The 17,081-nt window shown below is 35.7% G+C and overlaps 1 protein-coding gene across 6 annotated transcripts in view; it reads left to right on the top strand.

The window, feature by feature from the left end:
- The window catches only part of VEZT (vezatin, adherens junctions transmembrane protein), a 65,107-nt gene extending 50,639 nt beyond the window's left edge, over nt 1–14,468 (top strand). For 3 of the 6 annotated variants that reach the window (XM_047066142.1, XM_047066143.1, XM_047066146.1), the window contains exons 10-12: nt 4,427–4,527; nt 6,197–6,404; nt 10,200–14,468. In XM_047066142.1, coding sequence (XP_046922098.1) covers nt 4,427–4,527; nt 6,197–6,404; nt 10,200–10,714 — 824 coding nt within the window. In that variant the 3' untranslated portion in view covers nt 10,715–14,468. Of the gene's footprint in view, nt 1–4,426; nt 4,528–6,196; nt 6,405–9,124; nt 10,083–10,199 lie in introns of those variants that run through there. The other 3 variants (XM_047066144.1, XM_047066145.1, XM_047066147.1) reach the window with 1 other exon arrangement.
- The last annotated feature ends 2,613 nt before the right edge of the window (nt 14,469–17,081 follow it).

Below are 17,081 nucleotides of genomic sequence, written 5' to 3' on the forward strand. Positions count from 1 at the left end.
CATTCATGCTCTGTCTCTCTCTGTCCCAAAAATAAATAAAAAACGTTGAAAAAAAAAATTTTTTTTTTAAAAATAAAAATAATAATAATGAACTTAAATGAAGGGATAGATTTTAATAGGTAGTATTCCATAATTAGAACTTTTAGAAACTCTTTTCCCATTAGTGTAATAATGAGTTTGATAGTTAGGGGCCAGAAGTTGAATCTTGCTTTTAAGATAAAACACTTCAGCCATTCATAAATGATAAATAAATGCTATAATAGGTGGCACTGCATACTTGTTATTAAGGGTCTAAAATGTATTAAATGCCATTATTTAATGGTAACATTGGAATGCTTTGTATTGCTAGGCAAATGGGCAATCTTGAAATTTTATGCGAAACTGCTTTAATTTGACCCATTTTTACTAATCACTAATTCATTTTAAATATTTGGCATATTAATTTCTGAACTTGTGCTACCAAACAATACCATGTTTATCCCTTGGACCTTTATGATAAAGTTAATCAGATTTATGTATAGAAATTGTATTGCTGGCAAAGATGATTAATGCTCTATCATCCTGTTAGTCATTTTTTTGTTTCCAGCTAGATCTGTAATACTTCAATGTCTTTAAGAAGCTGAATAAGTCTTTACATAGGGAAAGTATTAACTTTATTCAAAGGAAATGTTAACATGCTAATTACTGATACATCACCAATAGATTTCCTTTATATCTAAAATGTAATTGGCAAGTAATTTTTTTCTTCAAAGGGTAAATTTGCCAAGGATTTTTAATATGTGCAAATATTTATTCATGTTAAACTTTCTGATGTGACTTAAGTCTAGAGCTTTTGAGTACATTTTCTTCAAATGGAAACATTCAGAACACCACTGGGTATTAAAAGATACATCCCATTCATCCCTCCCCTTAGCATACTCTGAGATGCTGAATCTTAGTCACTTAAACATAATTGTCAAAACTGTCTCCAAATCATCGGGCAGGGGATAAGTCATTATGTTCTCCATATATGGCTTTTGCTTATAGGTGATAGTGATAAGAATTAAGATACAAGTCATTTTCAAACTTTTCTCCATAAAACACTTATAGTGGCCATGGCTATACAACTTCGAATAAAATATTTATATGATTTTTTTTAAGAAGCAAGTGATTTATTTAGCTGTTAGCTGTTTTTTTTTTAATGTTCATTTGCTTATTTTGAGAGAGAGTGCTCACGCATGCATGCTCATGCAAGCGAGGGAAGGGCAGAGAGAAAGAGAGAGAGAATCCCAATGAGGCCCCTGCAGAGCCTACCACAGGGCTCAAACTCACAAACCGTGAGATCATGACCTGAGCCAAAATCAAGAGTTGGATGCTCAACCACCTGAGCCACCCAGGTGCCCTAGCTGTTAGCTCTTTTTAAAGTTATTTTAAAACTACAGAAGTATCACCATAGCTCACGGTACCCTTCATCCATATTCCTCAGTTGTTGACATTCTACCATATTGGCCTTACCTCCTTATGTATCCATGTATAAATTCTTTTGGTAGTATTTTAAAAATTTTTTTTAATGTTTATTTATTTTTGAGAGAGAGTGAGCATGAGCAGGGAGGGGCAGAGAGAGAGGGAGACCCAGAATCTGAAGCAGGCTCCAGACTCTGAGCTGTCAGCACAGAGCCCGACATGGGGCTCGAACTCACAAACTGCGAGATCATGACCTGAGCTGAAGTTGGACGCTTGACCGACTGAGCCACCCAGGTGCCCCTCTTTTGGTAGTATTATTCTGAACCATTTGAGAGTAAGATGCAGACATGAGACCACATTACCCCTAAATCTTCTGTTTGCATTTTTGAAAAATGGACATTCTCCTACATACCCACAATATACCACCAAAATGAAGACATGAGCACTGATATAAATTGCTTTCTAATCCACAGATCCCATTCTAATTTCACTGATTGATACAATAGTAATGTTATATGTCCAGATTACACATGGCATTTAGCTTTTATGCTCTTCATTCACTTTAGCTTTTCTTGTCTTTCATGATAAGTATTTTATTAAAAAAAAATATCCTGAGGTTATATAAATATCCTTTCTTCACCAAATATTTACTCACTATTAAGCATATACAATCTATATGATGCACTAGTATTCCAGATATTTACTCACAAGATATAAAAATTTAATGTTCACATGAAAATCTATAAACAAATGTTTATAATGGCTTTATTCATAATCACTAAAAACTAGAAGCAGACCAAGTGTCCTTCAGCTGGTGAATAGATAAACTGTTCTATCTATCCACACAATGGAATAGTGCTCAGCAAAAAAAGAAGAAATGAACTACTGATACATCATTAAGATGGAGGAATCACTAATGCGTTGTGTTAATCACTACATAGTCTATGATCCCATTTAAATGACATTCTTAAAACAGTAAAATTTCATGGGAACAGCAAACATACCAATGGTTATTGGGAGTTGGATATGGAGAGATGAATAACATAAGAAATGTTTTGAGGTGAAGGAACTGTTCTCTATCTTAGTTGTGGTGGTAGTGGTTATATGACTCTAATTTATCTAAACTCATAAAATTATATACCAACAAGAGTGAATTTTATTGAGTAAAATAAAATAGCTTAAATGTTTTCCTCCACTAGTTTTAGCATCCATTTATGGATCTTGCTTGAATTAGATATTATTGTGATGGTTGCCAGATGGTAATTTTCTAATTCCATTTTTCCTTTTATACTTACTACTTGGCATTCTATTGTGAGCCAAAGCATCCCCCTTTTCTGCTTATTTATATCAATATGGATGTATGGATTCTTATTTTATTCTGTGGATCATAATTTGTTATTTTGTTGCTCAAATTGTATAAAGTTTGAGCAGAGGGAACCCATTTAAGGTTTGTGTCATTTTTTGATCATTTTTTGATCACTTCTTTATACTTTACTTGCCCCTAGCCCTAAGGGGTGCCCCTTGTGGGTGCTAAGTATGCTCATAGCCACTGGGATGTTCTTGTTTTTACCAATTTTCAGTGTAGAGGACAGTGAAATATATCTGTGTATATACTTATACATACATATTTCTACATCTGTCCATATATGTTATAAACCATGGGTTCACATCGATACCTCCAAATCAGTTCCATGGTTCTTCCTGTACTTCTCCCTCTGTATATTTGTACCACCATGAGAAACTTGGCTCTCATTATCTTCGGTATTAACTTATTTATTCAATGCCTTGTATGTAAGCAATCACCTGATAATATGGACTGTCTCCTAAGCCACATTGCTGCTGACTCACACCTAGTGAGAGTCCTTCCCATTCTGTCTCATTCCAGTCCAGCTTGCTTTGTCCACACTAGCCCTTGACAGCCAGGAGTCTCCCCTAACTCTGGTCCCAACCAGTTATCTGTCATTACTTTTAAAAGGTAGAAATCTAGATGTCTAAAGCCTAATTCTTTTTTAAGTTTATTTATTTTGAGAGAGAGAGAGAGAGAGAGAGAGAGAGGGACTGAGTGAGCGAGCATGGGCAGGGCCAGAGAGAGAGAGGGAGAGAGAATCCCAAGCAGGCCCTGCACTGTCAGCACAGAGCCGAAGTCTCACGAACCGTGAGGTAATACCTACGCCAAAACCAAGAGTCGGACACTCAATTGACTGAACCACTTACGCACTCCTAAAGCCTACTTCTTTTTAATGTTTATTTATTTATTTTGAGAGAGAGTGAGTGAGCAGGGGAGGGGCAGAGAGAGAGAGAGGGAGACAATCCCAAGCAGGCTCCACACTGTCAGCGTAGAGCCCAACACAGGGCTTTAACTCACAAACAGAGAGATCATGACCTGAGCCAAAACCAAGAGTCAGATGCTTAACCAACTGAGCCACCCAGGTGCCCAAGCCTACTTCTTTTTAAGTAGAGAGATAATGTTGGAAGGTAGAGAGCTGGATATGAGAATATGAGAACCCCATGGTTAGATACCAAATACCAATGTTAAGTAATTAAAGTTAACACCTGGGTGATCTTTTCAAGCTATGACTTGTGAAACCCATTTCCAATTCTGAGAGTAAAAATAATATAAGGGAAATGTAAGATTGAAGTTTATTTTTTGTGGGGAAGAGTGATGGTCTGGCTTGAGACTTCCCATGCCATGAACAAAAGTTGATTTGTTTAGTGAGTATTTAGAGAGGAAGTACCTGTTGTGAACCAGATACTATAGTGAGGTGAAGAAGGGAGAGGAAAACAAGTTTCTCCTCTGAGAGTTTAACTTACATTGTAAATCTACCGCTATTACCATTGTTAACTTTAACATCCTTAATTTTTTTATAAATTGAAAGTTATAATTAGAATGTCAGACTATGAAATTGGCAAAATATTAGTACTAAAAATGTTTTTTTTTTAATTCGATGTTCACTCGTTTCTGTGTGGCTTATTGCTTTTTAAGGCAAGCCTGAAACGGTGTGTGAAAACCCACGTTGTACTGTGGTACCTTTGACGCAGCCAACTCTACACATCGCGGACAAAGATCCAATCCCGGAGGAGCAGGTAATGGTGAAAACTGCTGTTTTCTTCCCCCTAAAGAAGAGTTTCCCATACAGAGTTTACCTATCTATCTCTGTAAGTAGTGTGGATCATTACTGACTAAGTTGTTAAATTTATGTTTGTGATGAGCTTCAAAATTACCACACAATATATTGAACTGATAACAAATCATTAATTCTTAGTACCTTGAGTTTGAATCCATTGAATCTACCAGCAAATTTTTATAAAGATTTTTTTCTTTAATATTTTATTTATTTTTGACAAAGAGGGGCGGGGGAGAGAGGGACAGAGAGAGGGAGAATGAATGAATGAATGAATGAGTGGAGGAGGGGCAGAGAGAGAAAAGGGGACAGAGGATCCCACGCAGGCCCTGTGCTGACAGCACCAAACCTGATGCGGGGCTTGAGATCACAAATGGTGAGATCATGACCTGAGCCAAAGTCAGACTTTCAGCCAACTGAGCCACCCGGGTGCCCCTACCAGCAAGTTTTCATGTTATTTGTATCTTACTGTCTATTTCTTAGACACTTAAAAGTGATTAAATACCTTAAAAATTAATGCATTGGCAAAGGTGCCTTCTACAATACTGGAAATGTGAGTGGTGGTTACCAGACTGTATACATATGTAAAAATCCTGTACACTTAAGATTTGTGTATTTGGCAGCATGTATGTTATATCTCGCTTAAAAAAACCAATTTTTCAATGATTTCTTTCGATACTGACAAAGATTTCTTTTGTTTATCCTAAGGAAAACTTTTTTTCCTTCAGTCATATTGTCTACTCAGCATTCTTAATTGCAAAGGGAGACCAATCTGTTTAACAAACAAGAAATTTGTTTAAAAAACCAGGAGGTGACTGACAGAATATCTCTGAGGGCCTCATAGTTACATTTGAACTAGGATGGGGTGAACAGCCCAATTTACTCAAAAGAACTGTTCCAGTTCCAGCAACATCATTGCCCAGTCACTGGTTGCAGACATTGTCACTCGCTCCATCATTGCTGAATAATAAAAACTACCTTCAGAACCTCTACCTCTGGAAACTTGATCTGCCACCATTCTTGCCAGAGTGGATTCCTTAAAACGCCTGCTTCCCTTGTAACAAACTTCTGGGTCCGATCTGATCTATATACATATGATTAGAGGATCCCAAGTCATTTGCCTGAATCATAACTGCAAGGGAGGCTGGGTAAGCAAGGGGCCTCGTCTGTGTCTTAGTGATAAGAAGAACCATAAGATGAGGTATTCCCCAATATAGGAATAGTGTTCAAACCTCCTGGGAAGTCAGAAAGAACCACAAATACGGCCACAAGAAGGCTAATATACCTGACCACTTCCCCAAAACACCAGCCCTTCTAATTTTGATTTGTTTTGGCAGAGCTAATAACTCTAATATTAACTAGATCTACAGGATGGTATCAGAGCAGAAAAATAATGATTGAAGTTATTAAACTTTCTTATCCACGGTCCCTTTTGTTATCAACTGCTAAGTTTTTTTAAGACTTCAATTTACCTATAATAATATGTTTGCTTTGTTTGCCCACCTTTGCTTTAGTGACCTGTGCCAAGAGTCTTCATTGTTTAATCTTGGAGATGGGTAGGTACAAGGTAATGAATGCTACTAGAAAATTGTCTGCTTGAAGTAAAGTGCTTTTTCTTTATTCATTTTCAGGAATTAGAAGCTTATGTAGATGATATAGATATGGACAGTGATTTCAGAAAGGATGATTTTTATTACTTGTCTCAAGAAGACAGAGACAGACAGAAGCGTGAGCATGAAGAATCCAAGAGGGTACTCCAAGAACTAAAATCTGTGCTGGGATTTAAAGCATCGGAGGCAGAAAGGCAGAAGTGGAAGCAACTTCTATTTAGTGATCACGGTAAGCACTGACTTCAGAGTAAAAGGTTATTTTAATGAAGGGGACTCTTTTTTTCTTGAACTAAGACTTTTATTTTAGCTGTAATTCTTACAGCTTTAATTTTAGGGATCTCTCAGCAAGTATAGTGCTTTTTCTTCTAGACGCAAAATCAATATGATCAATAAAAGACTAGGTATATAATCAAATTGGGAATATGAAATCAAGCTTTTTCATCAGTAACTTGATGTTTTACTAAATTATTTTGGAATGGCAGTGAGTTGAATAAATATGTTTTCAAATTTAGTGAATTTGAGATTCTAAACTCTTCTCTTTATGTGGATACTATCAATACTTCAGTGAAGCATCAGATTAGTGAATTTGAGATTCTAAACTCTGTTCTCTTTAGGTTGATATTATAAATACCTCAATGAAGCATCAAATTAGTAACTCTACGTTCATCATTGAAACAAGTGGATTAAGACCTAGGCCAGTTAGCTACATCATTAAGGTTTCTCAGTTGGTTTGAACACGTTAAGTAGATGGGACAAGAGGAGGTGCTTCTGTGCAAGCTGTCTCCGTACTTCAGTATTGACAAAATTGGATGATTTGACAATACTGACGATTAGCATTAAACTCCTTTATGTTTGCCACTCTTTTCTTTGGTTGGACTTCATGCGAGGTGAGGGAAGGAATGAGGGTATCTTGACAGTATCAGACTAGCTAATTTCTAATTGAGGAATTAACTCCTGTAGATTTCCAAGAGGTAGAGTGGGATTCCTCTTCCATTTTAGAGTACTTACCTGAAACCTCAAAATCAACTGCCTTCCTTTCCCATTCTTTTTTTCATTGGGAGTATATAGATTACCTGTACTTCTGGAAATTTCCTCAGATTTCTCTTTTCTTCTCTTAGGAGTCCTGCCATTGTCCCATGTCCAGATACACCTTTGTTGATTTCATCCTTCCTCTTCCCACTGGCCCCCTTTATAGCCCAGATCCTTATTAGATTATGCTCATACATTGTTATAGCCTCTTAACTGACTTCCATTCTTTTTTTTTATGTAAACTCTACCCCCAACATAGGGCTCAAATTCACAACCCCAAGATCAAGAGTCATATGCTGTACTGAGTCAGCGAGGCACCCCAGCTGACTTCTATTTTCAATACCTTTTTCTTCTAAGCTTTCCTTAGAAGATAGCTTCTAAGCTAGCTTCTGTCCTTGCAGGCTGCCTCCAGATTTTTCTCAAACAGTACAATGATAATAGCTCTCTGTCTTTTTTTTTTTAATTTTTTTAATGTTTATTTATTTTTGAGAGAGAGAGAGAGAATGAGAATGAGTCGGGGAGGGGCAGAGAGAGAGGGAGACACAGAATCTGAAGCAGGCGCCAGGCTCTGAGCTGTCAGCACAGAGCCTAACAGGGGCTCGAACCCATGAGCCGTGAGATCATGACCTGAGCTGAAGTTGGATGTTTAACCAACTGAGCCACCCAGGTGCCCTGATAGCTCTCTATCTTTAAAACCTGCAGTGGTTCCCCCTTTCCCACTCTATTAAATCTAAACTCTTTTTCCTGGTTTGAAGCCTCTCTATCATATGAATCCATCATATTTAATTATATTTATCACTCTTTCTGATATGGATATCTTCCTCTGGTTATATTTATCTAATTAGACTGTGGTCCCACAAACTTACTATTTTTATTCATGAAAAACATTCATGCTGCGGTGCCTGGCTGGCTCAGTCGATAGAACATGCGACTTCATCTTGGGGTTGTGAGTTCAAGCCCCCACATTGGGTGTAGAGTTTACTTTAAAAAAAAAAAAAAACAACAACTTAAAAAAAAATAAAAACATACATGCTGATCTCTTTGCTAAGAATTCTGTCTTCTCCACCAAGCTGTCCTTTCTACCAGTTGCTCCTCCATGAATCCTCTGTTCCAGCCCTGCTACCTCTCCCACCACTACAGACCCTCACACCAGAGGGGCCCTGGAGGGAATTGTAACCATGTCTTGAGCAGCAACATATGTAGCAGATTAAAAACTTCCCAGGTGCAGCAGTAAAGAGTTCCTGCAGCCTGCTTGTTCATATTTTGGGTCTGCATGAATCAGGGATTGAGAGTATCGTTTTAGGCACTATTGTTTTCTGTGCATTCAATGTTTTTGTCTCTATAATGAAATTACAGTCTCTTTCAGTAGGAGCTTTATTATCCCCCACAGTGTTCATTCAGCAAATTATTCATTCAACAAGTAGTTACTGAGGCACTGTTTACTGCTATATCCCTAGTGCATAAATCAAGAGACAAAAATCCCTGTACTCCTGGAGCTTTACATTCTAGCAATGTTAACACTTGATCCTCCAGATGTGCAGATTATATTGCCCTATTTAATTAGCAATAATCAGGGATATCAATCAACATCTAATACATGTTGCATTCTTTAAGAACTAGATTTATTGCCTAAAAATGTACATGAAGACTGAGAATAGCCTTGTATATACATTTGTATCCTTTCTATTGTTTAGTATTTTCTCCATATAGTTTTAAAATTATCCTACTGACAGTATGAGCAAAGATATAATGAGAGAAATGTGTCTTTTTTCAGGTATATGCTTTGGGTAGCTACGTTAGAAAGCGCAGTATTGCTGATTTTGTTTGTGAAATAAGTAAAAAGCTGCTGATACCATAAAATGCTTTTTCCGTGAAAAATTTCAGTACATCTTCCAGAGTTGTTTTCATCTCTGCCTACAGGGGTAAAGTCCGCATGGAATTAGAGAGGGATATTCTACACTGGAACCTGCTGTGGCCATTGTTTTCTGTTGTTGCTGCTTCTCTAGTGGAGTTACTGCAGCTTAGGGATCTGTTTCTTGGAAATGGACACCTTTTACAAATTATTTTTTAAATAAACGCCAGATCTTCAAGAAGCACTTGTTTTTCTTCCGTCATGCTTCCTAATATATTGTATTGTACTAACCCCTCATACTGGGAGGAGAGACTGCCTAGCAAGCAACCCACTGCCTACTAACATCAAGAGGGGCTAAATAAAACTTCATTTTCCTTGAAAGGACACCTTCTGCCGTATGGATATAATGTTTATGTATTATGCTTTGTACAGTAGTTGATCTTGAATACAGATTTTATTTTGTTTTATACTTTTATGTGACATTACAAAATGTGTGGAAGTTATGGCTTTACTTTCATCAGGGTCTTGTTAGGTGGTTGGCAAGCGAATAGGATTGTGTGCATTTTTTTTCCCCATACTGTTTTCACTTGTAAATATATATGTGTTAAAGATATGATTATTATCTGGATTACTTCAGGCCTTTTATCTGACATATTATCAGTAAAAATCATGCTGCTTATTCTTTCATAAGATGGTTCTCAAACTTTAGTGTACATCAGAATCAAGCGTAGGGTCTGTAAACACAGCCAGTCCTCATTCACAGTTTGCCATTCAGTAGGTTCTGGTGGGAATTTGCATTTCTACCAAATAACTGATGCTGTTGGTTCGGGGACCACACTTTGAGAACCACTGCTTTAATATTTTGAATAATACAACGTGTGAGGTGTTTTAAAATCTTCATTAAAACCCCATCTCATTTCATTTCTTAGGCATTTTATCTCTTACAAAGTTCTCTGGATTTATAAATGTATATAGATTTAATAGAAAGATTTATTTAGCTTTTATTTATTGTTCTTTATTAGAAAAATAACGACTGGAAGTTTAAATTAAAGTTTAAATCATTGTTGGGTCCTTAGTTATTATTTTTCTTTCTTTTTTTTTCTTTTTCTTTCTTTCTTTCTTTCTTTTTTTTTTTCTTTGAAGCTGTGTTGAAATCCTTGTCTCCTGTAGACCCAGTGGAACCCATAAGTAATTCAGAACCATCAGTGGATTCAGATATGGGGACAGTTGGTAAAAATGATACTGAAGAGGAAAATAGTAAACCCTCCACAGCTGACAATGAAATAAGTAGTAGGACTGAGTATTTATGTGAAAACCCTCTAGATGGTAAAAATAAAGACAATTCTGCAAATGAAGTCTTCCTCCAAGGAGCTGAAGAAAGAGTGTGTTCCCAATGTGAGAGTGAAGAGGAATCTCGGCAGGCGGACGTAGGGAGCCTGTCCACTGCCCATCCAGCTCCCGGGGACTTATTACAGCCTTCCATTAAGCAGAGGCTGGCACGGCTCCAGCTGTCACCGGATTTTACCTTCACTGCTGGTCTTGCTGCAGAAGTGGCTGCTAGATCTCTCTCTTTTACCACCATGCAGGAACAGACTTTTGGTGATGAGGAGGAAGAACAGATAGTACAAGAAAATGAAAATGAGGTACAAGAGAAGTAGGAACCAAGATTTACATGGAGGATTTTAAATTATTGCTTTTATGCAAGTGTTTTAGCTTCAAGGCTAGATAATCCACTAGAAAGGGAAAATGAGTGTTAAGTTTACTATATATAAAGCTAAGATGTGAATTTACAGCAAGAACCCTGGTTTGAACAACTGATCTGAAAATAGTAGTTAACCTGTAAATGGCAAATCTTTTAGGAAAATAAGAAAGGTAAGGGCTCTTTTGAATAAACTGCTCTTTTTTTTTTGCAGCACAGCTGATCGATCTTGGAAATTCTTTAGGTACTTTTAATAAGAAACAAATTTATCATTTCTTGCCAGAATTTGCTACCATAAAATGACTGGGATAATTCTGTTGCAAGAACATTAACATTTAGTATGACTCCTTTTTACTGTATTCTTGCAGTTCATAGCTGCAGCTATTATGTTAATAACAACTTGTTTGTATTTTATTTTTGTTTATACCAGTCTTAAAACAAAGATACAGGTTCTGAATAAAAAAAAAATTGACTTCATACAATTAATGTGTACTGGGGTTTGGAACTAAAAAGTAGTTTCAAAAATACTGGGGTTATGACATTTTTCTTTGTGTTTCCTTGTTCATATGTGTATTCGGTAGTTAATTTTAAGGTGTCCTAATAATCTTTAAAAGAAAAACATTGTACTGTTTTAAAAATTACCCTTTCAAATATATTTTGTGTTTTTCTTCTGTTCTTGTTATAACTAATAGAGATGATGTCAAAGTAGGATCCGTATAGTCCAAGGCCCCATAGTCCAAGGCCCCATCGGCACCTTTGCAGAAAGTTCTTTGTATCTATTTGCCTACAGATAATTGGGTGCCCACAAGCAGATCATTTCAGCTGATTTCTAGCCTGAGGCTATATCCTCTCCACCTTAATGAGATTCTGGAAACATCCTGCCTGCTTCCTGGAAAGCATCCTTGTCTCCTCAGTACTTCATTTACAACTACCTCTTAAAAGAGGTTGCTTTCCAAATTGTCCAGTGTCATGATTGCATTTTCAAAATGTGATATTTTCAGGAGTATTTTGTTTCTTGAAACCTATAGCTCCTACGCACTGACATAGTTTATAGACATTATTTGGGGAAAGTATAGGAATAATAATTTATGCTGCTGTCCTAGAAAGGAAGTTACCCAACGAATATAGATTGTCTTTAGAATTAAGAAACACATTCAGATTCCTGTAAACTTAGTACTTTGAGTCAGTAGATTTATGTGTACCGAGGAGATTTTTATTTAATTTTTTCCAGTAATCTTAGGAAATTTATTTTTTATCCTGAGGAAAAACTTGATTCTGCTTTGTATGAATAGTAGAGATCCTTCGTACTATAAGTGATTCTGCCTATTGCCCAAAATTCTGGGACTGTCCATAATCAAGCTCTTAGAAATATCACAGGGTGGGCCCAGTTTACCACTTAGAAGTAGCTAAATTTCAAAAACAAAAATCTTGTTTTGAAACTGACAATCGTATTCATAAATAATAACATTTTCTTTTTAGATTACATAGTTTGCCAAGTCTTTTTCCCCTTGGATTTAGAAGAAGCAATTATGGGAACACTTGGTAATTGTTCCCCTAATCTGTGACCTTACACAGGAAGAATTAGAGTTTAATAATTTTTAATCCTTTTATTGTATTATTTTTATTTACACCAGCTTGGGGAAAATGTCTTGATAATATTTCATCAGTTTTATTCAATGCTCTCTAAGCATTGAAAGACTGATTTTGTTATAAATTTTTAAAAACTAACTTTAATGAGGAATTCCTAATCTTCCAATCTGATCTGTTTTATCTGCAAATATTCTACTTGTTGAAACCATAATATAAGGATCTTGGGACTTTAATTGAAGGTTCTTTTTTTGTGTAGTTTTTAAAATTTCTTTCATCTTATAAAATATTGCTGAGATAAAATAGTATCTTCCCTGTGAATATTTCTAATGTTCTCTTATAATAGTCTAAAAGTCAGTGTTTCTCAGTTTTTGTTTTTGTTTTTGTTTTTGTTTTTTATAGGATGCCTATATTAGAATAAACTGGAGGTCTTATTTTTAAAATGCAGATTTGGGGCCATAACTCCCAGTCATTCTTAAGAGGTCTAGGACTTTGTTTTCCTTGCCATGGATATCTTAGGAAATTAAAACAAATACGCCAATGTGACATAAGTAGGTATTCTTATTACTTTTCTAAGAATATTTCACTTTGTATTATCAGGCTTTTGACTAGTTTTAATAGTTGACATCCTGCATCTAAAAGAAGCCCGCTGGGAAAAATATTTTGTGATGCAAAACTTGTAATTATGCTTTCCAAATTTTACAGTGATATTTTGACAGGGTAATTCTTGTTAAGAGTAATATCCTGACAGCTTTTGATATGAACATTTCCAGAGTTTATTTTACCAGGACAGAGCCGGTACAGAAACTATTTAGGGTCAGGTCACTCTTGAGGACAAAATTTTTACACTCTGCCTACAGTGAGGGAAGTCATGGCAGTAAATGACCTAATAATGGTTATCATACCTTAAATTCTTATTTTTTTTTTCAGCTATCATTATTAAAACCCGCATATCTGGACTATCTAGGACCAGACTCTTGCTGGTCTTTGATTTGTGATCTTTGGCTTATTTTTTAAGTTGTCTGTATTATCTGCCTTCACTAGTTAAGTCTTCTTTAAAATTGTACTTCATTAAAATTGTATGTTTGAATATATTTAATTAAGAACTCATGTATTGACTCAGGTTTGATTTCTGAAGTTATTGGAGACAAGTCAGGAGAAACACATTTAAGGCAAATTGCTAAGGAAATTTAAGAATATGGTTTTAAGGCTTTAATACAAAAAGGCTTTAATACAAAATTAAACTTTAATCTGAGTTTAAATCTCAGAGCCATCATTTAAAAGCTATGGGTGCAGTTGACCTAATAATGTCATGGGGAGTTTTTCCAGCAAAAACCAAATTCTCTGGATTGCTAAATCATGTTGGTAAATTCTTACTCCTCAGAAGTAGTTAAAAAAGAAGTGAAACATTTGAGGCTGAAAAACAAGATCTGGTTATAATTATGTTAGTAAAATGGGTCAATTTTCTTTAAAAAATAAATACTAATATTCTGATTCACATAATAAAGGTGGTGAATGTTAAAGCATAAAAAATTATGTTTTGATACATTTCACAAAATTATAAATCAATGGAGTGTTAATTGGAAGGGAGCCTAGGAGTCATTTCACTCTGGTGACTTATAGTGACTTATATACTATAAGTAATGTAAAATATGAAGTATTTTGATAAATTATTAGAAATCATGTGGGAGGAAAAATTCAACTGATTTGGTTTAATCATAGGACATTGTTTCCATACCCAAACAAACCAAGGAAATAAGAACTAAATGCCGTGAGACTGTGCTATAGCTCAGCAGACTCGTTATTTGAACTAAAGTAGATAGCATGCTATGAATGAAACACAGACAAAGCAAAAATTGATTTATTCTTCCATTTCTGTTGATCACAACATGTCTCTGTAATTCACACTTATATTAGAAAATGAAGCTGTAAACATACTAGAAACAAAAATATAGGAAAAATACAGTACAGTAACAATTTATTGACAGGTAAATAACTGACAGTAATTATCGACAGGTGACTAACTTGCATGAGTTAATTTTTCATGTAACTGAGGCATATCCATTTAATCATAACAGTTTTTAATAATTTAATAGGAGGGGCACCTGGGTGGCTCAGTCGGTTTAAGCATCCGACTTCGGCTCAGGTTATGATCTTGAGGTTTGTGGGTTTGAGCCCCATATCAGGCTCTGTGCTGACAGCTCAGAGCCTGGAGCCTGCTTTAGATTCTGTGTCCCTCTCTTGCACTGCTCCTCCCCTGCTCATGCTCTCTCTCTCTCTCTCTCTCAAGAATAAGTAAAACATTTAAAAATTTTTTTTAAATAATTTAATAGGAAAATTTTTAGAATGTACTTTCTGTACTTTTTTCTAGAATATTTAGGATATAATTTAACTTTTTCTCAGTCATCTTTAAGGATATCAGTTCCTCCACAGGGTAATCAACAGAAATGCACCCTCAGGAGCAACTGAGATACATAATGTTCTATGCCCCTTTACCCTGTGACCCTGCAGAACTTTGCTTTTTGAGCTAGGTCTGGTTTTCACAGTTTCTCTATCTTCCCTTAAAATCAGCTGTCACTTTTTGCTGCTGTCTTGTGTGCCTGCCTCTTGCACTAGGTCCCCAATTTGCTGCTTCTCATCTGCTGTGGGCTGAGAAACCAGATTGCCAACCTTGCTAGAATTGTGTCTAAAATAAGAGTAGGGGCGCCTGGGTGGCGCAGTCGGTTAGGCGTCCGACTTCAGCCAGGTCACGATCTCGCGGTCCGTGAGTTCGAGCCCCGCGTCGGGCTCTGGGCTGATGGCTCGGAGCCTGGAGCCTGTTTCCGATTCTGTGTCTCCCTCTCTCTCTGCCCCTCCCCCGTTCATGCTCTGTCTCTCTCTGTCCCAAAAATAAATAAAAACGTTGAAAAAAAAAATTTAAAAAAAATAAAATAAGAGTAGACTGAAAGAAGGCTAAGGGACTTTTCTGTCAGTTATGTGCATGGCCTTTGTGGTACCTATTTGGCTGCTTAGCATACTTTTATTTGCCTGATCACTCTTTACTAAGAACTTGCTAAAAATACTTGGTTGAATATGTGATTGCCATATATTTAAAGTATTAATTCAGTTTTTATATGTTGGTGTTTCTAGGACTTTCCATTAATGAATTCAGCTATAAAAGAGAATTTGATTATTATCTTTGTATAAATCATTGTGTATATTTTAGGAAAATGGTGTTTTTTTTGTTTTTTTTTTTTTTTTTGCTCATTATTCCTAGTATAGGACACAGACTGAAAACTTAAACATTATAAATATGACTCCAACTCTGTCCACCAAGATTTATATTCTAGAACTATAGGTTTGAGACTAAACATGCATGGCTAATTTAGAAAGAACTGACTAACTGGATATTTGGAGAATGACTCATTCTAGATATCCCAGTTTTCTATAGAACTTAAACCCCTTTAAGCATTAAAATTTTTCAGAATAATTTCTGAAGGTGATCTTTTTAAAACAATATGCATTGCTATCTTATTAAACAATATATGAAAATCATTTAAATCTTTTTTGATGTCAAAATGATCATTATTAACAACAGTTATTATACTGTGATAGTCTAATTAAGGCACTGGGAGCTACATGCCCTTTTACTAAATGGCTCCATTCTGATGTGCTTTTTTCATTTTCTTGTCTTTGTTTTCTGATAGCAGTTCTCATTCCTCCAGTTTCTCCAAATACCGCTTAAGTGTGCCCATAGCAATGGCCTTTCTCCACCTTCGTTATGCTCCTTCTAGTCTGTTTTGGTTTCGGAAACCAGGTAACGAAAACAGCTAGAATAATGTATAAAGTAAGAACAAATTGACTCAGTGAAGACCTAAAAACCTGGATTATACTTAAATGCATGGATTTTGTGGGTATCTATTACTACCTATTTCATTGCTATCTTTAAGTGAAGTTACTAAATTAGGTACCTCCTCTCAAAATAGAAGAGCTGTTATTGTACAAAAGGAATGATTATGTTTCTATACTTTACCTTCTCTGCATTCTATTCTTTAATTTTTTGGCTCTGATTAAAACCAGCCAACTCAAATTAGCATTTTCTACAGTACTTTCTAGTTGAATCAGATACCACATGTTGCTAAGAATTTCTTTGGCTAGGTTGGTTTTGTTGTTACTTTGGTTTTGTTTTTAGAGAAATGTATTTTCATTTCTGAAACAATGAAGTAGGTTGAGTCCTGGAAAATAAGAAAACTTTCATAATTGATATCCTAGAGAACTGAGAAGTAATAAGGTTTTTAGACTCTAGGCAGTTTTACCACAAAGAGTTTATTCTTTGATGTGCAGGATTTTAACACAACATCTTTATTTTTATTCAACGCAATGTATGTTAAAAGTTTGCCAGAAGTTATCAGTGTTAGAGCTAATGATGTTGACAGATGTTTGAATGACTAAATACCCAGTGTCATTCTATATTTTGCGTGTTTAAATTACCATTTGATGTTAAGCAAACATGATGATTTTTCTCTCTTGAATGAAAAATAAACACGAAATTCACATGTTACAATGTTTGCAAGTAAAATTCAGATTTGTCTAGAAAGGGATACCCTCACCTTGAATAACTTAGTTTTACAAATAGGCTGATTATGTTTTAGTCCATACGTTGATTCATCTATCCATCATATACAGGGTAATTGGAAAATCAGTCTATGGCCATGACACAGCTTAACATTATTCATATGCTACTGGAAGGGAATTATGAT

This window comes from Lynx rufus, unplaced genomic scaffold (assembly GCF_022079265.1).
Source record: "Lynx rufus isolate CCGP_SWC_20201006 ecotype Redwood Valley unplaced genomic scaffold, mLynRuf1.p SCAF_7, whole genome shotgun sequence".
In the NCBI taxonomy this organism is placed as follows: Eukaryota; Metazoa; Chordata; class Mammalia; order Carnivora; family Felidae; genus Lynx; species Lynx rufus.